This window comes from Miscanthus floridulus, unplaced genomic scaffold, assembly GCF_019320115.1.
Source record: "Miscanthus floridulus cultivar M001 unplaced genomic scaffold, ASM1932011v1 fs_621_2, whole genome shotgun sequence".
In the NCBI taxonomy this organism is placed as follows: Eukaryota; Viridiplantae; Streptophyta; class Magnoliopsida; order Poales; family Poaceae; genus Miscanthus; species Miscanthus floridulus.
In genome coordinates, this window is record NW_027097028.1 from 3306 (window position 1) to 26704 (window position 23399).

A 23399-nucleotide genomic window follows, 5' to 3' on the forward strand; every position below is an offset into this window, starting at 1 on the left:
TTCCTCCTGTCCCTCCTGGATTCTGAAGAAGTCCCGCATAAAGACACGAGGTATCCATTATTTTATTTCAAGAATGTCCAATGAATGCGAGGAATTGAGGAATGTAGTGCAAGAAAGACTTACCCACAACTCCCTAATCACCCGATCTGCCTTGTTTCTACAGCGGATGCCATTATGATCTAGAGCATCCTACACGAGGGCATAGTGGTCGAACGTCTAGGCTGGCTCCCAATCCTGATCTCCTTTCCTAACCAGGCCAGGGAAGTGTTCCTTGCACAGAAGTCCTAGGATGCCATTCACATTGCGTGCCGGGGCCGCCTGGTCCACAAGCACCTAGTTCCTGCACAAGTGGTCCACAATAGTTATTACTTGTTATTATGATTTTTCAACATATCAAATGAAGAACATATGAAGTTACTTACTTATCTCCCTCGGGTGCAATCAGTGGGCGCCTCTCAACAGGTATCGGTCGCTTCGGGAGCTTTGCGGGACCTCGCTGGTAGGGCTTCGACGTACCAAAGGAAGTGGAACCCCCTACCATCGCCGCCTCCTCGTCCTCCGTCGCTAGAACCGCCTCGTCGTTCTCTGTCCGTGGACCCCCGTCCCCATCCACCGTGTGTTGAAGGTCGTCATCGTGCACAGGGTCGCATGAGGAGCTGCGCCCATGATCAGTCAACGGCTCCCGCCTGGGCCTGCCTCTCGGCCTCCTTGGCCTCTCTGACGCCTCCGCCTCCTCAGCCGCAACAATGTCCCTCCGGTTGGCGTAAACTGAGGGGCAGCTCCTCCTAGTTGGCCCCATCACCTGCAATTAAAAAGAGTAAACCAGTAAGTACAGATAAACGAGACATACTTAGTAAGAGATGCAAAATAAAGAAAATGTAATTATAAAATAACATAGTATTACATGTATTTCTAATATTCTTCATGATTGGGATTATCTGGACGATAGGTATCGTCATCACTATCAAGATTGTCCAAATCCTCAACAGCCTCATCCTCATCGTTGTCATTGCCTAGTTGTAGTCCATCAAGCATTTCCAAGTCCTTCGGATCATGCACCTCAGTTGCAGCGTCCTCGTCAACAACCCATTCCTTGTCTGCTTCCATTTCGATCTCTCTGGTTAAGTCTATCTCAAGCATCCCTGGTAGCCCCTCTTCTTGTTGATAGAACTCTCTATCATGCGTGTTTGGGTTCAAGTTGTAATCATCAGGGTTTGGGTGAGGTAATCTACCGTGTGGTGATACCTTGTGCACAATATACCAACCCTAAAGACATGGGTCGGTTTTGCAAGCATATGGACAACAATAAACTTGTGTGGCTTGTTGAGCCACAATATAGACATCTTCTCCTGGATAGAAGAAATCCTATCGAGTTTCGACTATCCCAAGTTGATGGGACTTTCTCGATACTAAAGGATCAAACCACTAGCATTTGAATATGATAGGATTATGTGCTTTGGAACCACGGTAGTCGAGCTCGTATATTTCTTCAATTGTCCCATAATACTCCTCCTGATCAGTGCCCTGTGTAAATACTTCGGTATTCGTGGTCCTTGGATTGGGACGACTCTGCTCGTACCTTGTTGTGTGGAAGCGATATCCATTCACGTCATAAGCGTTAAATGACAAGACCTTATAGTCAAAGCCATTGGCCACCTGTCGTAATTCAACACTTATAGACACATCCCTTTGGCACTGCAAGTTCAAGCAGGAGAGAAATGAAATCAGGCAACTTGGAACATCAAACTTAGTAAGAGCTAAGTTGGCCAGTACCTTTTTTTGGAACCATGTAATGAAATCAGGCGAACCATGTTGAAGAAGTGTCTCTCGTTCATGGTCAGAAGGTGGCCTTGAATGATGCCAGGATTCATCAAAAAATTCTCTGCACCGACAAGGAACAATGTTGTTGGATGTACAAAAGTTACGGAGTATGTAACAAGTTCGTTGAGAACTTACCCCGGATACGTTTCCACTTCGTCAAGGTTGGTCAACATGTAGAGCATGATCTTGCGCCACTCTTCATAGCTCAAGGTCTTTGTGGTCGCTCCACTTGCTCTCCTGCGTGGCCCTTTGAAAAGGCTAAGGGTCGATTCATTTTCGTCCTCGTTGTACCAAGCGGGTGGATTATGCACGCTATGAAGGTTCTCATTATAGTATGTTGTTGTGAAGTTTGACACCTCCTCATGAATGAATGCCTCAGCAATGGAAGCCTCAATCCTGCCTTTGTTTCCACATTTCTTGCGAATAGTCTTTAGACATCTCTCGATTGGATAGCACCAACGGTTCGGTACGGGCCCCCCCATTCGTGCCTCGGACGGGAGGCACAAAATCAAATGCTGCATCAACAAGAAAAAGGCAGGTGGAAAGATCTTCTCCAACTTACAGAGCAATAGAGGTGCCACAATATATTAAAGTTGCAGTTTAAAGTGTCCAGGAATTTCAGCTTTTCCACTTGTCAACCTATATGTTGATGTCTTATTTTGAACTGCTGAAACATTTGCAGCACCAAATCACCAATCCACGCTGCCTAATGTCTAACTGTATCCCTGATTTTACTTGTTTCCTTGCAAATTCAGCGGCTTTGGAGTTGGAATACCCAGTGCCCGGTAGGCCACGAGAGGGAGAGGAAGATTGCTGACAACGACATAACAATCCATCTGTTCAGAAAACCAAGTGTACAAGCTGCATCAGATGCATTGGGATAAGAACTGGCTGTATTTCTTCTGTTCTGATACCTTCAGAAAAGTCAGGAACTCCTTATGTTTCGGTAGTAGGTTTGGTATTGGTAGGTTCTGCTGACCTGAAGGGGTTTGAATTGGCCCTTGAGTTTCAATCAAAACTTAAAAATTGGTAAGAGCAGCATTATGTGGAATTAATGCTTGAACGATATTGTACAGTCTCATTGGTTGTAGTTACAGATCACCATCTTCATCTCTATTGTATGATAAACCAGGGTCCTGATACATCAAATGTTTACAGTCATTTTTTTTCTGAACTTAGTTTTTAGTCATGAACTGAAAGCCACTGTTGTATCATTTTGTGGTGACGCCCTGCGAGGAACTTCGCACACGGCCGACTGCTGTGAGGTCCTCTTCGGCAACCGCCACCGCAGACTCTACAGCAACAACAGGATCTCGCAGTACTGGTACTACGACGAAGACAATGCGTGGATAGCCTTGATCCGGCGCACATCTGGCGGAGCCGGATGGACAAGCACATCCGAGGCGTTCAGGATCCTGGCCAAGAACTGTTGGCCTCTCGATCTTCGGAACGGGTGAGCCGACCACTCCTCGGTATTGCTGACCACACACTATGGCTAGAGGTAGAACAAGGGAGGGAGAACAGAGCGCGTACACACACAGCACAAGCACCAGCGTTGGCCGAAACTCTCCAGAGGAGATGACAAAACTGAACTCGCTCAATTTACTGAGTAGTAGTGGGAAGCTACATATACAACTCCATCCATCTAATCCTACAGTGACGAGATGTGACAACAGGGCTGACTTTGACGCCTGTCCCTGCCGTGGCTACAGTGCGGCAGGGGACCCTTTCGGTGCCTGCCCCTGCAGCGTCTACAGTGCAGCATCAGGGAACCCTTTTCGACGCCTGCCCCTGCTGTGCGTTCACACAGGGGAGCAGCAAATTACTTAACAATTTTTCCCCTAATTCTGCTGCTAACCCTAGAACCTTCACCACGTCGATCATCTTCTTTAGCTCCATGAGCTGAAGACGGCCGAGCAGCTTGGTGAGGACGTCCGCGAGTTGTCGACCAGTTTTGACGAATTCGATCACGATTTGTCCTCCATCAACACAGTCTCTGAGGGAGTGGAACTTGACGTCGATGTGCTTGCTCCGGTCGTGGAGAACGGAATTCTTCGCGAGGGCGATGGCGGGCTGGTTGACCACTATCAGTGCTGGTAGGTGAGCTTCCACACCGGTCAGCTCGCCCAGTAGCCGGTGCAGCCATACAGGTTGGCAAGCCGCTATGGCCGCCGCCACGTACTCTGTCTCGCACGTGGACAGCGCCACCACCTTCTGTTTCAGCGACAGCCATGAGATTGGAGAAAACCCAAGGAAAACGAGCACGCTAGAGGTGCTCCGTCGTCCGTCGATGTCCTCCGCCATATCTGCATCACTGAACACAGTGAGCTACAACCTACTTCCGCTCCTCTTGGGGAAGACGATCCCCTGATCCACCATCCCCTTGACGTAGCGCAGCAGTTGCTTTACCGCAGCCAAGTGATTCTCTCGGGGATTCTCCATGAAGCGGCTGATGTAGCCCATGACGAACGCAATGTCCGGCCTCGTGTGGACTAGGTAGCGCAGACCGCCGACGATGCTCCGGTAGAGTGTTGCATCTACCTTTGCCGCGGTGCTGCCTTAGTCAGCTTCAGTCGCTCCTCCATCGGAGTCACGCATGACTTGCACTCAGTCATGCCGCTCCGCTCCAACAGCTTTGAGGCGTACGCGCTCTGACCGAGCGTGAGCGTCTCCTTCCCCTGTCTCACGTCGATGCCGAGGTAGTAGGAGAGCGCGCCGAGATCGCTCATTCGAAAACGAGCCACCATCTCGTGTTTGAAGCTATCGATGTCCTCCGCACGCGCGCCGGTGACGATCAAGTCGTCCACATACACACCGACGATGAGCACCTCCTTCCCCCATCGCCGCATGTAGAGCACGTGCTCGATTGCGCACCGTGTGAATCCAAGCTCGCCCAGCGTGGCGTCAAGCTTGGCGTTCCACGCTCGCGAGGTCTGCCGCAGCCCGTAGAGTGCTTTGCGTAGTTGGAGCACCCTGTGCTCCGCTCCCTTGACGGCGAAACCTAGAGGTTGCCTGACAAAGACCGTCTCCGCCAGCTCACCATTGAGGAAGGCCAATTTTACGTCTAGATGATGGACGCGCCAGTCCTTCGCTGCTGCCAAAGCCAGAAGCAGTCAGACAGACTCCATGCATGCTACCGGCGCATAGACTTCCTCGAAGTCGATGCCCTCGCGCTGGACAAAGCATCGGGCGACGAGGCGCGCCTTGTGCTTGACAATGGCGCCTCGCTCATCCCGCTTGACCTTGTATACCCACTTCAGGCCGATCGGATGGCATCCTAGAGGTGGATCAACGAGCTTTCATCTCTCGTTTTCCTCGATCGTCTTTATCTCCTCCAGCATCGCCCGTCGCCAATTTGTATCGCGCTCGGCCAGTGCGAACATGGGTGGTTTCTCTTCACTGATGAGAAGCAGCTCTAGGTCATTGAGCAGCCGACCCACCAGGCCTAAGGGCCCTGTGCCGCCGATGACTTCGTCCAGCCTGGGAACCGCACCACCTCACCGTCGTGGAAAGCATCCACGAACTCTGTGATGTCGCTTGGAGGTGAGGCAAATTCGATCAGCGTCGATGTAGTCCCCTGTTCCGTCGGAGTGGTCAGCACATCACCTGGAGTGCTCAGCACCCAGGATGCAGTTCTCGGCACTACTCCTGGACTGCTCATTACCACTCCTGGAGTGGTTGGCACCACTGCAGAAGTGCTCGGCACCAGTTTTGGAGTGGTCGGCACCACTGCAAGACCTCTCGGCTCTGCTATGGGAGCATTCAGCACCCGTCCTAGAGTGGTCGGCACCACTACAGGACCGCTTGGCACCACTCCTAGAGTGCTTGGCACCCCTCCCAGAGTGCTCGGCACCGCCCCAGGAGTGCTCGGCTCTGTTGCTGGAGTGGTCGGCACCTCCTCTCCAGCGTCTCCACCACCGTGGATGACCAAGTGTTCGACGACGAAGGTGCTGGTGAAGCCGCTAGGTTCCCCCATGCCCGGACTATCCCAGTCCTAGGCCACCTTGTCGAACACGATGTCGCGCGAGACAATCACCTTGCCTCCGCGTGGGTCATAGAGCCGGTATGTCTTGCTACCTTCTGCGTAGCCTAGGAGCATCATTAGTGTGCTCCTGTCCTCCAGCTTGGTGAGGACCGGCTTCGTCTTCCCGACGTGGCCGATTCAGCCGAATGTCCAGAGAAAGGACACGCTCGGCTTGTGCCCATACCAAGCTTCAAACGGTGTCTTACCCTTCAGGGCCTTGGTGGGCACGCGGTTGAGGATGAACACCGCCGTGGTCACCGCCTCACCCTAGAACCTTGCCGGCATGCCCTTGGCCTTCATCATGGATCGAGCCATGCTGACCACTGTCTGGTTCCTCCACTCCACCATGCCATTCTATTGTGGCGAGTACGGTGCGGTGTGGTGTCACACCACACCCTTATCCGCACAGTGAATTTACCGTCGCGATCAGTCCTCAGCACGCGTAGCTTCTTGTCGCTCTCCGCCTCCACGCGCGCCTTGAACTTCTTGGATCGCCTCCGCTGCCTCGTCCTTGCTCGTCAGGAGTTGCAGCCACATGTAGCGACTGTAATCATCCATGAGCAGTAGGAAGTACCGCCGACCACCGTTTGTGGCTGGCGTGATTGGCCCGTAGAGATCGCCGTGGCCGACCTCGAGAGCGTCCACTGCGCAATACTTGGCCGCTTTTGGGGACGGCAGCCTCCTCTGCTTCTCGACCAGGCAGCTGTCATACAGCTCGCCTCCGTGCTTGATGTGGGGCAATCCTTGGACCATCTTCTCCAGCCGACCTAGCGCGTCGAAGCTGAGATGGCCGAACCGGGCATGCCACAGCCACGGCTCCTCGGTGTGCCGTGCTGCCAGGCACACCGACTGCTCCACCTTCAAGTCGAGCATGTACAATCAATTTGCTTGAGCGTTTTACTTTCGCAATAAGACACCACTCCCAATCTCGAATCTTCAGGATCCTGCTGTCAATTAGTACCTCGCATCCACGCTCGTCTAGCTGCCCGATGCTTGAACGCAGCTGCGGGATATAATATACATCCGTTAGAGCGTGGTGTTTGCTGTTTTGGCACATGAAGATGATGGTGCCGCGCAATTGGATTGCCACCCTTGAGCCATCATCGAACTTCACCGTGCCGGTCACGTCGTTGTCGTGCTCGGAGAAGGCTTTTTTGGAGCCTCACTTTACTGAGTTGCAGTTGGAAGCTATATATACAACTCTACCCATCTAATCCTACAGTGACTAGATGTGATAGCAGGGCTGACTTTGGCGCCTGCCCCTGCCCCTGCCGTGGCTACAGTGCGGCAGGGGAGCCTTTCAGCGTCTGCCCCTGCAGTGGCTACAGTGAGAACCCTTTTCGGCGCCTGCCCCCTGCCGTGCGTTCACATAGGGGAGCAGTAGATTACTTAACAAGAACTACCTCGGCATCGACGCGCACCCACCGTCCGGCGCCATCGAGGAGCTGCTGATGGAGGTGGACTTCGCCGAGTGCCACATGACAGCCAAGAACACCAGCTCCGAGGAGGATCCTACCTGATCGAGGAGCGGAAGAGGAAAAGGGAAGAGGCCAAGGCTTCGATCGGCGGAGGCAAACGCGGCCAAAGCGGACAATGATCAAGCCGTAAAAGAAGATGACGAGTAAAATTCAGAAGATTCAAGAGAAGAGGATGAAGAGTCGGAGGATTTAGAAGAATCTGACGAGTAGTCATATAGTACATAGTTACATATGTATACACCCAACACTTGACTAAAGTTTTTTTTTCTTTCTATGAGATTACTTCCTTCCTAGATAGAGTTGCAGACTTGCAGTTATCAGAAGATGGTTTGGTCAGTCCTGACTGAAGGTGTGTTTACGGAGTTGAACTTTAGATAGTGTCTTTAAACATTTTTTTTTGTTTTTAGAGCAACGCACTTTTGTTTATTATTTCGTTCATCACCTGTTCAGGTAGCTTGATCGCGATCAACCCAAGTTGGTTACAAACTCCAGGAGTGGATCAAGCCATACACAATGACACAACCATGACCGGTGGGAGGTGCCCGTGCGATTTGCTTGTGGGCTCTGGCTGCTCTTTTTTCTCCTTTATTTCTTTTTCATTCACTCAAAAGAAATAAAGGAGAAAAAAAGGAAAGAACAAAAATACAAAGGCATTATAGACATTCAAACGTTTTTTATAAAAAGCTTCAGCTGCACAAGTAGAGCTGCTCTACCAGCTAAAGCCAAAAAAAAAAACTATTCTAGCAACGAAGCTGATTTGTTTCAAACGGAGCATGAAAGACACGAGACCATAACAGAGTAGATGGGACGATGTGCTATTGAGTGAGACGAGTGAGTGGATAGGGAAGGCTGGCAGACAAAAAAAAAAAATCTATAGCTTACGGATACAGGGGAAACTACGATGTACTAAATGGGAGGACTCAGGTTGCTGGGTGTGAGTAATCAATGGCTTGACACCACAGACACAGGTCCCATGATTAGATTTTTTACGCCTAGCGATTAATTTAAAAAGGCACTATGGGCTATCCAGCCATGATACCAGATGATGGATGCAGGTCCTGCTTTAATTGGTCATGCAATTGGTTTGCACGAAGTCACCGTTTGTATGTGTGACCTAGCCTTTTGTTATAAAAGGGCTCACTAGCACACTAATAGCAATAGTGGACAAGATGGGACCAAACTAAGGAGCTAACAAAACTAACGTCCGAGTAAGCCTGCTCCATATATGTGCTGAAGATCGGCACTGATGCTGTTTAATTCATCGGATGACAGTTTGTTTTTCTATAGCATACGGCATAATAATTTGATGTTTTGTATTATATTGCATTTTGATGATGCATTTTCTTATTTTAATCTTTTTAGTATGGGCTGATAAATACTATAGTATTTTTTTTTCAAATAATCCCATTGCAACGCACGGGCAATTTTACTGGTTTATGTCTGTATTTTCAATTATCGGTATGATTTTTGAAGTATTCATATTGTATTTTGTGGATTGTTTTAACGTAGTCTTCAAATTTAAGACATTATGCTATTTAGCGTATGCATGTATACCAAATTGTGTTGTAAAATTTTAATGTTATAATAATGTTATCAAATTTTTAAATGATTTTACCGAATTGTATATAAATTTTTCTTAAGTGGCATACCCTAAGCTAAAATCCTAGATCCGCGCGAGCAACGACAATGGTGGCCGCCACGAGTGCCGCCGGGTGGCCAGGCGCAGGACGCGACAGCATCTGGCGTAGGATGCGGTGGCTCTTACGCGAGAGCAAGCAGCGTGCATGCCAGGAGTTGAGCGAAGAAGCACATAGGGACTAGAAGCTGATTTGTATGGTGTTTTCTTTGGATTATGAATTGATAGAGCAAAAATCACCGTCGGTCCTTGAACTTGGCCGGCGATGTCATCTAGGTTCCTGAACTTCTAAAGTGATATCTGTGGGTCCCTTAACTTGACAGACAGTGTCATCCAGGCCCCTGAACTTTCGAGGTGATCACCGCAGGTCCCTAAACTTAGTCAGTGGTGTCATCTCAGTCCCTGAACTTTCAACGTGATCACCGTCTGCCATGTTTAGGGACCCATAGATATCACTTTAGAAGTTCAGGGACCTAGATAACACTGCCAGCCAAGTTCATGGACTGACGATGAATTTTGCTCAATTTGATTTATTCTTTGGATTCTTGCTGCATGTGTCGTGTTGGCTTGGTCATCCATATTGATGTAAAATGGCTTGTTCATCGTTTGTCCTTTGGGCGAGCCTAGCCGGCAAGGGGCGTGATGGTGGCCGGCACCGACGAGGGTGGGCGCGGCGGTCGGCACCTTCGACACCTATTCGTTTTGGTTCACATATTTACTATCCTTTGCGTGGGTATAGTACGTATACCCATTAATGTCATAAGCTTTCCAAGATGTCACTTGTCTCGATGGCCCCTCCACCAACCTACTGATGGTAATAGAGTCTATGGTTTCTTCAGGCGGTATGTTTTGGTCCTTCAACCATGTAGTTAGTCATTGCTTGTGCTGTTTCATGACCCAATCATCTGAACGACCATTTCTCTCCGCCATAATGATAGCCAAGTGTTCAATGTACGGTTGCATCGGTTGTGTACTCTGCAAGACACTATAACGCGTTCGACTCACCTCTTTGTAATCATGGTCGATGCACACTTTTCTACCACTGGTGCCCTTCCCAGCCAGCCTACCCTTTTGACGAGAATCGGGTTTACCAATCCCTTTCTATACTTTTAGGTACTCTTGACAGCACTCGATGACTTCTTCAGTACTATAACCCTCTATCATGGAGCCCTCTGGGTATGCTCGATTATGCACGTATCGACTTAGAACCGACATGAACCACTTGTAGGACCACATTTCATGCAAGTAGCAAGGGCCCAGCACCTGTATCTGATGAACCATATAAATCATGAGATGTGACATTATATCAAAAAAGTAGGAGGTAAACACATCTCTAGTTGGTTTTGTGTCTCCACCATAAATTCATGTGGGTCACTCAGCTCTTGCTTACCAATCGTCTTCTATGAGATCTTCGAAAAGAAGTAGCACATGCGGGTGAAGGCCATTTTTAAGAACTCTGGCTTTATAGCCCTAATTGCAATAGGTAGAAACACTGTCAGCATCACATGACAATTGTGAGCCTTGCAGTGTGTTATCGACAAGTCCTTCATCGACACTAGCTTCTTCACATTCGCTTAAAACCTAGTTGGGACTTTAACCCCCCTCAGGAAAGTGCATATAGCTCTCTTCTCTTCTGGTGTTAGGTTGAAGCATGCTGTGGGTAGAGTGTATTTTCCATTAGCCTCAGGTACCGGGTGAAGTTGTGGCATCACGTTTAGCTGCACCATGTCTTTTCGTGATTTTAGACCATCCTTTGACTTGCCTGTGTCCATCAAGGTAGCAATGAGACTCTCAAAGACATTCTTCTGCACGTGCATAGCATCAATGGCATGGGGGACCTCCAAGTCTGGCCAATACGGCAGATACTGAAAGAAGATTTATTGTTTCTTGAAAGGTACGCCTTCGATAGGAGGTGTGCTTCTATCTCTGTTTGTCCCCATCTGGATTCTTCTTTCCATAGATGACACATATGTTTTTCACCATTCTGTACATGTGTTCTCCATTATGACATCTCTCCGGAGGTGGTTCAATCTCTGGGGTGTTGTCATAAAATCTAAAGAACAATTTGCTATGGTACTTGTGACTTGTCTTTAAGAAGCGTCGGTTCCTTAGGTAAACTTTCTTCTTGGATGCATCCAGGAACACCCATGTAGTACCATCCAAGCAAACCAAGCATCCCGTCTTTCCTTTGATCTGTCCAGACAAAGCAAACAACGTGAGGTAATCATTGGTAGTAACAAATATTATTTCTCTACATATAAAGTCCTCCTTTCGGAATGCATCGTACATCGGCTCCCCATGCCTCCATAGCCTCTCCATTTCTTGCATCAAAGGCTCGAGGAACACGTCTATATCAATGTCTGGTTGTTTAGGGCTAGAAATAAGAATAGTGAGGAGAAGGTACTTTCTCTTCTAAAACAACCACGTTGGGATGTTGTACATGGTCAAGATCACTGGCCAAGTATTGTGGTCGCTCATCCTCTCATTGAAGGGATTCATTTCATCGGTGCTCAAGCCAAACCGTATATTCCTTGGGTCATCGCTGAATTCTTCGTACTTCTCATCGATCCTTTGCCACTGACTACAATCAGCTGGTGTGCAATTTTATCATCATCCACCTTGCGCTCATCATCCCACCATATCATGAGTGTGACTTCTTTAGGGTTTAGGAAGATACGTCTCAAGCAATCGGTCACTGGCAGGTACCACATTACCAAGGTAGGAATTCTTCTCTACTTTGCATCATATCATTGCCAAATGGAGTGTCCTCTGTGGGCTGAGATTCTTGTACCACCTTTTGTGTACCCTTCTTATTCCTCTTTTCCCCATGGAGGTTTCGTCCCCACCATAAAGCTCATTGTTCTTATACCGGCTGGCCCCACATCGGGGACATTTATCTAGTGACTTGAATGTTTCGCCATGAAAATGATACAGTGGTTGGGGCATGCATGGATTTTTTCATCCCCCATTGTCAATGGACTTATGACCTTCTTCGCTTGGTATGTGTTGGCGGGAACTGAGTTTGGTTGTGTCAGCACCAATGACAGCAGACGCAATAGATCATTGGAACTATAGTCTGACCAGCCATACTGAGCCTTCAAGATGAGTAGCTCAAGCACAAAATGTAGCAATGTCCAATGTGTCGGATAGCCCTTTTCAACACCATACCCAGCCTCCTTCGATGCTTTTGTTATCCGCTCCAAATTTTCTAGACCTTTTGGGCTCTTTAGTAAAATCTTTGGTCCAAGGGTTCGAATCATGTCCTCCAAATCATCTTCATCCCCGACAAGTGCTCCACCATCATTATTAGCACCACCTTCATCGTTACCATCCCAACCACCAGCATCACCACCTTGTTCATTGCCAAACTCAGGATTCATTCGTGCATCAAGCTCTGCTGAATATTGGGATAGGGATTCTAGGGTTTCGTCATCATATTCCTCCTCATCCTCATCGTTAACAATAATCGTTTCACCATGATGAATCCACACTGTGTAGCCCTTAACAAATCATCGCATAATCAAATGTGATCTGATGATAGTTACATCTGTCCATGCCATACGGTTCTTGCAATTTTTACAGGGACAAATAATTGTATCCTTATTCTCTGTCAACATCGTTGCATGCTTCTTTGCGGCTTCAATAAATTTATTCACCTCTTCACTGAAACCTGCTTTGAACCTTAACGAACCATACATCCAAGAGTTCTTGTACTCCATCTTTTACAACAACAACAAAACAAACATTAAAGGATTACTTATTCAGATATATAAAAATGAATCAAATTAATAATTACTTCAGAATAATTGTATATACTTTAGATATATATGAATATAAATCAAATATAATTACATGAAGCATACAATCACACCATGGTAGAGGAAAATATATATTTGTTGATTACAATAAATAATTTCAAAGACACCAATTAGCAATAATTATATTTTATCAATAATTATATTTCAATAAATATATATTTGTCTATTTCTCCATAAATAATTAAAATATATATTTGTTGATTATAATAAATAATTTCAAAGACAACAATTAGCAATAATTATATTTTATCCAATATCTTTCATGCAAACCCTAGTCTAATTTTATCAAACATAAATTTATAAAAAACAAAATTAATAAAAAAACTAAACCCTAGATCAAGATCTACATGCACATGAAACATACATAAAACTAACTAATTGTTCACTAAAATCAAGAAACATGGACCAAATATGGGTATGATCTTGTTCCCCTACCTAATTTACTCTAGTACATTCAAAACTTGGGTCTAATTTGCTTCATAAGTAGCTCAAGCTTTGAAAAAAGTGTGGAATAACATTTTCTTACCTTCTACAACCTGTCCACCAAAGGATTTGAGACCAAAACCTTTCCCCTTTAGTAGAGCAATTTTTGAGAGGTGTCTAAGACCTCCCTACCTTTTTTCACGGGTTGAAGTGAGTGACCCGATGAGAAAGAAGTCGGCTGAAGCCATTTATACAGCGAATATTTGTATGGGCGGCTGGTGAGTGAGCCACCCCTATAAATCAAATAGTAGGGGCGGCTGGTGAGTCAGCCGCCCCTACCAATCTATCCATTTGTAGGGGCGGCTCGTATCACCAGCTGCCCCTACTGTTAGATTTATAGGGACGGCTGAAATCATAGGATCCGAGCTCATCCACTGTAGGAGCGGTTGGTAGTGGAGCCGGCCCTACAAAAAAAAGCCCTCATTGCTAAAAATCATTTTTGTAGTAGTGGTTGATGGGTGATTCCGCTGTGCCCAAGCCGCGAACATCGGGGCGGGCTGCCATTGCTGCTCTAGCTGCTGAGCTGCTTCCACGACCAAGGGTGTGGGCTGCCATCGCCGCCTCCATTGCCGCAAACCGGGTGGAGAGATGGGATGGATTTTGGTGCGCAGCAACCATCTTGCGTGCGTCGAAATCTTGATCCGAGTGCGCCAGCAACAGGATCCGCGTCATCGACTCGAGAGATGACCCTGTACAGCAGTCCTCTAGCTGGCGATATGGTCTTGGAGCACGAGCCCTTGTCGTCCCCTCACGAGACAACGAGGGCACCATCTCTTCACCATACGAGGGTGTTTTGTGCAAAAACTACAGGACGCAGATGGCACTCGGCAACACGTTGTACGTGTCCTGATAGGCGCTGCTGTTTCTGATCAGTGAGAAGAACTTTCAGATTAACGTGTAATCGATATTAACGTGAAGGAGATGGACGGACAGAGATCAGTGGGACTTGCTTAACCAGGATGGGTGACGTGGCAGCATGAGGAGCTAGGAAAATTTTGTTGTGGAGATCTTCCTGTTTAGGTATAAATTAACCAGGATGGGTATTATTGGACCACAATGAATTAAATATAGGTGATGTGGCAGCATGAGGAGCTTGAAAAATCTTATAGTGGGATCTCCTATTTAGGTAAATAAAACATAAAAGATAAAATATTGCCTACTAATTATTAGTGGGAAATTACTTTTGCTCTTTTATGTCACATGCAAGCAAAATTGTGTTTTGCTTGTTCAGGATTTTGGATATTTAATTCACATATATTGTGGATCCTCCAATTTATTTTGCAATAAAGTTTTACAGATTGTGTTCGTACTACTTTCTTGGTGTATACTTATTGCATTATTTTTTTCTTTGAGGTTGGAACAGAATTAATTGCTTTCAAGGTAAAAAACTGAATGAAAAATATTTACACCTGTCTTCTCCATCCTACTCCTGATGTATAATGCTCGGAGAAGGGCTAAACATATCTAATTGAAATAAGAGCCTTATTGTAATTTTTGTTCCCACCAGGGCTTGCATCGAAATCTGCCCCCTGTCATATTATATATACAAAGGACTCGGGGCTGCAGGACTATCCGTCAATTGCAAAAATAATTCTCATCAGTCACTTTCCCCTGAAAAGGTCCGAGAAGCTGCATTTCCGTCCAATAACAATGGACGTGAAATCCGCGAGTATTTGCCTCTTCCTGGTACTTCTGTTGGTACAGAATCCTTCTTCTTCTGCAGGTTTTTCTATCCGTCTCTCTCACTTTTGTATATAAAGGAAGACCAAGTTGATTCGCAAATTGACACTCCTAATCCCACTATTTTTTTCTTTTCGCAGAAGATCAGAACTGCTTTTTCACTACTGACCGGGTGAAAACTTGGTGTGTCAACTGGGCATGCAAGTTCGGTTGCCTGATCGACGCCAAACAATATCATACCAAATACAAGAATAGTTGGTGCGAAGGTTCAAGGAAAGGCATTTGTTACTGTCAGTTTTGTGATTGATGCTGTACAATCTCAAAATGTATCATGTAAAAGCCTCGTGGTACAACTAACTGTACAAGGGGGATGAATGAAAAGAACTAATAATTCGAGGTTTTGCATATTTGGGTTCATTTGGATTCAACCTTGATCGCTTGTAGGAATGAAATCATATCAAATATGAACGAATATTTACGAATACATCAGTTGTTTCTTTTGCATACGCTAGATATGTTTTAGAAATCCATCTTTGAGCATTTGATTTTTGATAGTACGGATGTTAAATATACTCATATACAAATTGTGTTTAGATTTTGAACCCCTCCCGAACAGAGACATTTGAAAATATACATCCTTTTTCAACCCTACTCATTTGCACATTTTCTTTTCTACGTTCTCCTTTCGTGATGGATCAAGACTGGCACATAATGTTCTATACTTCTAACAGGAATGATTTAGAGGTCGATTTATTGCCTCCTGACTTATTGTTTCCCAATGATTGAGTGATCAAGATCGGCAGGGAATCTGTCACTAGCAAAGCAAGTCTCATGTAACTATCACAGTGGTGGATGGAAATCAATTTACGTTCGTCTCTTCTAACCAAGGACAATATTTTTAACATTAGATTAGAGATTTAGAAAAAAAAAATACAACATATTTTAATATGAAAATATGAACGTAAAGATAAATCTGATATTTATGTTCTGTGTGAGTGATCTAACAGTACCACATATAAGGGCTGTCGCACTCCTGAAACTCCTTGGTAGTTTCATACCTACCACCTCAGGAAGACACTACCTTTGGAAACTACTCCCCACAATGTGTCATTTCTTTATGTGAGTCCCCATCAAAATCTTGCCAATTGTCTCCTGCGTCTCAGCCATCCACATCTTTTGCTGGTCCACATCTTTCACATGGTGTCTCGAATGGGGCGGGTAGAAACGGCTAGTACGAGAGGACGACCGCGGTGGCCTGCAGAGCGGCATGTATATAGCGGCTGATTGTAACACCCTAAAATTTGCATAACTTTGAGGTAGGACAAAATGATTAATTATGTATTTTTGTGGGCATTTGAATTTAGGAAAATAATGAATTTTATCAAATTAAAATCAAATCTAGGTTTACAATCATGTGTGTGCATTCATGCTGTTGCATATTAATTGTTGAGTGGTGTGAATTGAAATCAAATTTCAACTTGATTTGAATTTCGCATTCAAATTGGTTTTGAAAATGGTTTGAAAAATGGAAAAGAATTTCTCTCTCCCTTTCTCAAATTCGGTCCGCCAGCCTTGTTTCCCCGCCGGTCCAGCTGGCCGCTTGGCCTTTTCCCCTCTCCTCCCCGCTCGGGCCGAAGCCCAGCATGTCGGCCTGCCTCGCTCGCGGCCTGTTCCCGTCCCGCGCTGGCCCATCTCCCTGGGCCGCTTCCAACGCTGGCCGCCTCACTCTCTTCCGCGCCCGCTCTGCACGGCCCAGTAGCGCTCGCCCATCTTCGCTGCCAGCCCAGTCGCGCCCGCGTGTCCTCTCTCTCACTGACTGCGCTGGCCCACCCATCAGGTGCTCCTCCTTCCTCCACACCGTGTCCACCTCGGACATCACCGCGCCAACGCCGTCCATGTCCGGCTCCGCCACGAGCCCTGTGCCGTGCCTCCCAAGACGTCGCCCCTCATAAATACCGCCCGAGCCGCCTCTCTATCCAAACCCCAGAGCAAGCGCCGCCCGTGCTCGAGCCGAGTCGGTCAACCCTAGCGCCGCCGCAAGCTTGGAGAGCCGTCGCTGCTTCGCCGAGAGCCGCGCAGACGTCATCGCTTCCCGTTCGTTCTTTTTCGGATCCGATGAGTTCTCCACCCTCTCTTCTCTCTCATGGACTTTCCCGTTCGTCAAATCATGCACCGTAGGCTCTAAACCAACGTCGCCGCCGCCATTGACCTCGCCGCCGGCCGATCTCACCCGCCGATCCAATCACAGCCATCCAAATCTAATTCGACGGCTCATATCGAAGGATATCCCTTCGCTGCGAATTTTGCAAAAGAGCCCTTATAATTATCTGAGTCTTAACCCACGGTCCAAAGCATCTATTCAGATTTCGTTTTCTTCTTTTGAAAGCGTATTTTGTTTCGGTTAGATCTAAAATACATTTTCAGCTATTTACAGTTTTGCCACTATATTTGTTTTAGCCATAAAATCTCCGTTTTAACTCCGATTTGATCCGTTCAACTTGCGTTAGGTTTATAATTTCATAATCTACGTGTTCATACTACTGTTAAGTAGGTTTTCAACTTTTAGAATTCGAGGTTAGATTTAATCTATTATTTTACTATAGAAAATCTTGTTTAATTCATAACTACTTCGTTTTAGCTCCGATTTTTGTGATCTTCGCGTCTGTGTGTTCGTAGCGAGACGTAGATTCGTTTTCCAAACTTTTTATCTTGATTTTATGCTGTTGGTATACTGTTCTAATCTATAGCTTTTGTTTGTTATGCATGATTGCTTCTGGATGCTTGTTGCTGTGATTATCGAGTATAGACGGTGAGTAATTCGTGGGAGATCAAGGGTACTATTTTGACAAGTAGGATCAACAGGAGTACTTTGCTCAAGGCAAGTATAGCATGGGATTATCCTTATTTCCTATCAACTTTAATACATTTAATTCATGTTGCATGTGTCACCTTGATAAGAATTCCCCAGAATTGTACTTATACCTTGTCTCCTATGGCATATGCATTGGGTAGCTTTGCTAGTGCTCAACTAAACCATAATCTTGTAACTTGACTAATGGTATATGCAATAAACATTAAAACATGATTTTTAGCAATTTGGAAACAGGGGGCTGGAGTATTTAGCTACTTTCTAAATGCTTCAGATTCCTCTCCCTAAGAACTTATCTGTAAGTGATCATCTGGGACTTACAATATTGCTGTGAGGGCTACGTGGCTCTGGCTTTAGCTCAGTATAAGGACCTTTTCTAGCTTGTTAGTGGTTACCTTTATTGGCGTAAGAATGGCTTGCCGAATCGGGTATAGGACAACCTCTACTCTTATATGTATAGCCACGATGGAATTGTGCCATTCGACAAGGGGTTCTTATATTTGTTTGCCAAGTGAATCTAATGGCCCTAACTTGTTAGACGAACCATTAAAAGGCTTCATAGTGACCCATGCCTGCTCACCTTGGAAGTATTTTGGGAGCAATTAACCCAGGCATATGGGCATCACGACTCACAGTGAAAGTGTACAATCTCTGTAGAGTGTGAAACTAGTATATCAGCCGTGCTCACGGTCACGAGTGGCTTTAGAATATTTACGGAATAGATGAACACTAAGAATTATCTGTTTATTCTATTCATTATTCATGTTTACATTGATCATGTGTTTTGCATTGGGAATTGAAACAACTTGTTGCTACTCTTAAGCTAAAATTGTGACAACTAAAAGCTAAATGCTGTTAAATCTGTGTCAAGCCTTTTGAGCCTCATGAACCCCATGTTACACTTGTTGAGTACGACATGTACTTACGCTTATTTATTTTCATTATTTGGATAAAAATCCCGGATGGGTAACAGATGGTTATGGTAATGACGATTTCTCTGAGGATTACTAGACTTGTGGTCAACCAGTTGACGTCCCTGTGATATGGAGCTTCCATGAGAGATCTTTTCTTTAAACTTCTGCTACATTTATGTGAAGACTCTGTCTTATTCGTGATGTAATAAACACTTATGATGATACTATTCATAATTTGTGACTTGTGTGTGTGACTGATCTCTGGGCGCACATAAGATTTTGCACCCTATTTTATCTTTAAAATTGGGTGTGACACTGATGGTGGTGGGCTAGTGCGTGGGGTGGCCTACGGCGCGTGTCACATCCAAAAAATCTCCATTTTATGATGTAAGAAAAAACACTAAATAAAATCAATGATTTAATAATTTTATAAAGTTTACCTAATATTTAATTAGTTTATTTTCATTTACATAAATAAAATGGCTTTATAAAAGTTTTCCTAATTAATTTTAATTAGAGTTGTATTCATGTTGGTTGCATTAACTTATTTGAGTGAAAAATAAATTATAAAATTTGACTAAGCTTTGAATATGTTTTTTTCTCTAATTTTTGAAATAAAGTTCAAAATTATGTCTCGTAAACTTGTTCCAAAAAAGAAAAAGCTCGAGTTTTAAAAGTCTTTGAAAATGTATTCTGGATATGATTGAAAAAATAAGCTTAAATAAGGTTTGAAAAATAAGTTCCAAAAGGGTACTAAAAATAGTTTGTATGCTTTCCTTATAAAGACTTCAAAATAATTTTTAAAAGATATTTCAAAGTATAATCTAAATGTCTCACAAAATTAATTTTAAAGGATTTTCAAAATATGTTTGAAAACAATAATAGTGAAGTTAGAAATATTTTAAAGGATTTTCAAAATTAGTTTGAAAACAATAATAGTGAAAATTAGAAACTTGTCTTGGGCCAAATCTAGCAAAAATCCAACCCAAAAGTCTTATTCCTTTTTTTTTCTTAGTTTTCATTTCAGCCTACCCTATTTCCATCTCAAGCTGGTCCAGCGCAACTCCAACCTACTAGCTACTTGCTTACCACACGCATGTGCCAGCATCTTCTTTCTCCTCTTAGACCGGCCTCCCCTCCTCTCCCACATTAAGCCAATGCCAAGCCATGCTCGAACTAGAGCAGTCCTGGCCACTGTCATCATCCCCATCAATCAATGCACAATCAAAGCCAGGAGTAACTTCCGTCATTAATCCCCCTCTTCACTAACTCCCTTCACTCCACTCAGCATCAAATTCCACTACCACCATTAATGGCCATACGAGCTTCATGGGATGCACTTCCCGTCCCTCGCTCACCCTATATAACAGACCCAGGAGTACCACACGCGCTCGTTGCCACCACTCACCCTATATACAAAGATCCACTTCGTTGTCTGCCCGTCTTGATCAGGCGTTGGGGGGCCATTGGCTATGACAAGGCAAGGGCGGCAGACCTGTTGGGTGGGAGTAAAAGGGACAGATGAAGTTGGCGGCAGCTGCCATGGCAAACATGGTCGAAGCCAGGCACTTCGATTGCAGATGCAGTGGCTGGAGCTCACGGGGCCGGATCTCGCCGGGCGGACATTACGCCAACCCACGAGCACAAGCACAGCAGGGAAGCCCAACGACCAGCACCCGAGTGTGGCGACGGAGCTTGCGGCAACCTCGTCATCCTCATCCTTCAACTCCCATCCCAGAGCTTGCGGTTGTGGCGTCCTGATCCTCCCCATGGTCGAGCTCCTGTATGGAGCAGTGGAGCGCGGCCGCGCGCACCCGCACAACCGACATGGGCACTTCGATTTCCCATCCGTGAACCGTTAACTACCATGAGAAAAGACGGTTTTGCCCCTGTGGGCCCCACCACCCTTCTCCCTCCTCTCCTCCCTTTCTCCCGACGTGTCCGCGCTCGTATAAGCAGCACGCCGGCGGTGGAGACGGAAATGGGCTCTGACTCAGCGAGGCCACGAAGACACTTGATGGACAGCTCCTCGAGGTGGAGGCAGGAGCGGAGGACAGCCTCGATTCCCTTGGCTCCGAAGGCACAGGAGCCGACGGAGAGCTTGCGGAGGTTAGCGGCCGCAACGGCGAGCGCGGCGACCCCATCGTCGGTGACCGCGCGCAGGGAGCGGAGTTTGAGGCGACGAAGGCCTGGGCCAAGGCGGTCGGCAACTTGCGCGAGGGCCGGGTCGCCCACGCTCTCAGCGTGGCGGTTGCACTTTAGCGCGAGCTTGGAGACGGCGGGGAAGCGCGCGAGGAGGCGGGGGAGGGCCGAGTCGGCGAGCAGCGGTGCCCTGGCATCGAGCGCGAAGCGAAGGCGGGAGGCGGCCTCTACGGCTAGCCAGCGGCGGCACACGAGGGAGCAGCGCTTGCAGTCGCCGGAGCCGAGGAGACCGAAGACGAGGGCGAGGAGCTCCTCGGGGAGGTCGGCGGTGTGGTCCTCCCCGGCGGCCTCGGCGATGGAGGAGAGGACCTGCGGCGGCACAGAGAGCGCAGGGGACGGAGGCAGGAGCGGGGGCTTGCGGCGGCGCAGGATGGAGGGGCACGGGGCGGTGGCGGATCTGCCGAGGAAGGGGAGGAGAGGAGGGAGAAAGGTGGTGGGCCCACAGGAGCAAAATCGTCTTTTCGCATGGCATTTAACGGTTCACAGATGGGAAATCCAACGGAGTGTCATATACGTAATAAAAGTTGAACTCGGTGTCAAAAAGAAAACGAAATTTTTTTGAGATCCAAGAAGGGAACAGATCATTTGTCTGATGTTAAGGAATTCTCTCTGAGGAAAGGGAGAGAATCCGGGCTTTCCTGCCCTCCGCCGACCGACCGAGCGACCGACTCGGCTCGGACTCTCGGAGTCGGAGGCCTATCCGGTCTGCGCGTGGGCGTGGCGTACGCGGAACGCCTGTCTCCCGTCTTCGACTCCGAGTAGGATTGATAACCAATGCATATAAATCACCACGCCTTGATCGAATTCATTCTATATATATAGCCCCGCTCGCTCCTTCGATCGATCGCCACCGCGCGCGCCGTGCAACTCGGAGCCGACGACGATCTCCTAGGCTCTTACTCCACTTCCAGCCATGTCCCACGCCGGCCCGACGTCGCCGTCGCCGGCTGCGGCGTTGTACGTGCAGCCATCCGACGTAACTCTCGTGAAGGACTTCCTGCGGCCCTGGGTGACTTCGGGCGACACCAAGGTGGGCTGCGCCGGCGCGTACGTGCACGCGGCTGACCTGTACTCCGCGGACCCCGAGGAGCTGGCGCGGAGATTCCAGCCGGCCGTCTCCATGGACGGCGACTGCACATGGTACTTCCTTAGTCCGCTGCGCACCAAGAGCCCTCGCGATCAGCGCAAGGTGCGCGCGGTCGCGGATGGCACGGGATGCTGGCACAGCGAGGCCGCGCCCAAGAATGTCGTTGACCACCTCGACGGCGGACGTCACATCGGGTACCGCCAGAGTTTTTCGTTCATGCGGAGGAGTGACGCTGGTGTGGACGTGCGAGCTGGCTGGATAATGGCGGAGTTCCACTTCCACCACCAGGGTCTCGGGAGGAAGGTCGAGGGCCTCGTGCTGTGTAAGATGTACCGGAGCCCGCGCAACCATGGTCCTTCGGTGGTGCCCGACGGTGACGACGATGTGCGCTCCGGCGTGTCTCTGTCCGCGGAAACAACGTTTTATTGCCGGAAGAGCAATGCGATCGACGACGAGGACTCCAACGCCGTGACGGCAGGACGGCAACGGCATAGCAATAACTCGAACGGCACGGCCACTACCACAGCGATGACAGTGCCTCTTCTCACGGAGAAGGCGGCAGGCCACGACGAGGTCTCCGGCATGACCACGGCCGTGGTGCCCTGCCCGAAGAATAAGGCGGTGGTGGCGGATGACGAGGACTTGTTGGCGTCGCCGCCTGCACACAAGAAGATGAGGGTGGCGGTGGCCAACGCCGAGAGCTCTGGCGCAGTGTTGGTGCTCAAGGAGACAACCGCGGGCACCCCAGCTGCGGCGGCCCAGCTGCACTGCCCCCAGTGTGGGTTCCACCTCGCCGCTCTGCAGGCGCTCGTGACCCTAACCAAATCCAAGTCGGGTGTGCCCCGGGGAGATGCAGGAAATTCAGAGATCCCAAGGAGACAAAGAAGAACACCAACCCATGGGACACTAGAACAGAAGGTTCAGTTGAAAAACTAGGATAGCATATAGTTTGCCGAGACTAGAGTACATGTAATTGGATTCTGATGGTTTCAGAACAGAGTATGCATCTGTTTTGCAATTCTTCAAGAACTCAAGGTGGCAAATGCAAATCACATGAACTTTTGAACTGTTTTAGTTATGTTTCTTGGGTTCTAATTTGAAAGCATTAAAGGTTGAGAAGAATGTACTGAGTTACATTACACATATTTGGCATTCTTAGTTCAGAGGTTTAGTTCATTCTGAACTACAGGTTTGTTGTGTTAAGGACATTAGCTAAAAGTTGGCTATCTTATTGTGCATTGCTAGAAACATAACTTGTATCAGATGTCAATGTTCAGGAGTTGGGCATCCATCTAGTGGCAATCGATGTCTCAATAATCTTTCAGAACATATTAGGTGCTCAGTCTATGCTCTGAAAATTGAAATAGGAGTGTTTGCTTCACTTGAA

At 47.2% G+C, this 23399-nt stretch overlaps 2 protein-coding genes across 2 annotated transcripts; one reads left to right on the forward strand and one right to left on the reverse strand.

The window, feature by feature from the left end:
- Nucleotides 1–20438: 20438 nt before the first annotated feature.
- LOC136532445 (F-box protein At1g47056-like) lies at nucleotides 20439–21435 on the reverse strand. Its single transcript, XM_066525040.1, has 3 exons — nucleotides 21410–21435; nucleotides 20661–21322; nucleotides 20439–20557 (listed from the first exon to the last, which is right to left on the reverse strand). Exons 1-3 carry the CDS (start codon nucleotides 21433–21435, stop codon nucleotides 20439–20441), a joined length of 807 nt encoding a protein of 268 aa, XP_066381137.1.
- A 403-nt stretch (nucleotides 21436–21838) lies between these two features.
- On the forward strand, nucleotides 21839–23046 carry LOC136532444 (uncharacterized). The gene has a single exon (XM_066525038.1). It carries the CDS (start codon nucleotides 21839–21841, stop codon nucleotides 22946–22948), a length of 1110 nt encoding a protein of 369 aa, XP_066381135.1. The 3' UTR covers nucleotides 22949–23046.
- Nucleotides 23047–23399: the final 353 nt, after the last annotated feature.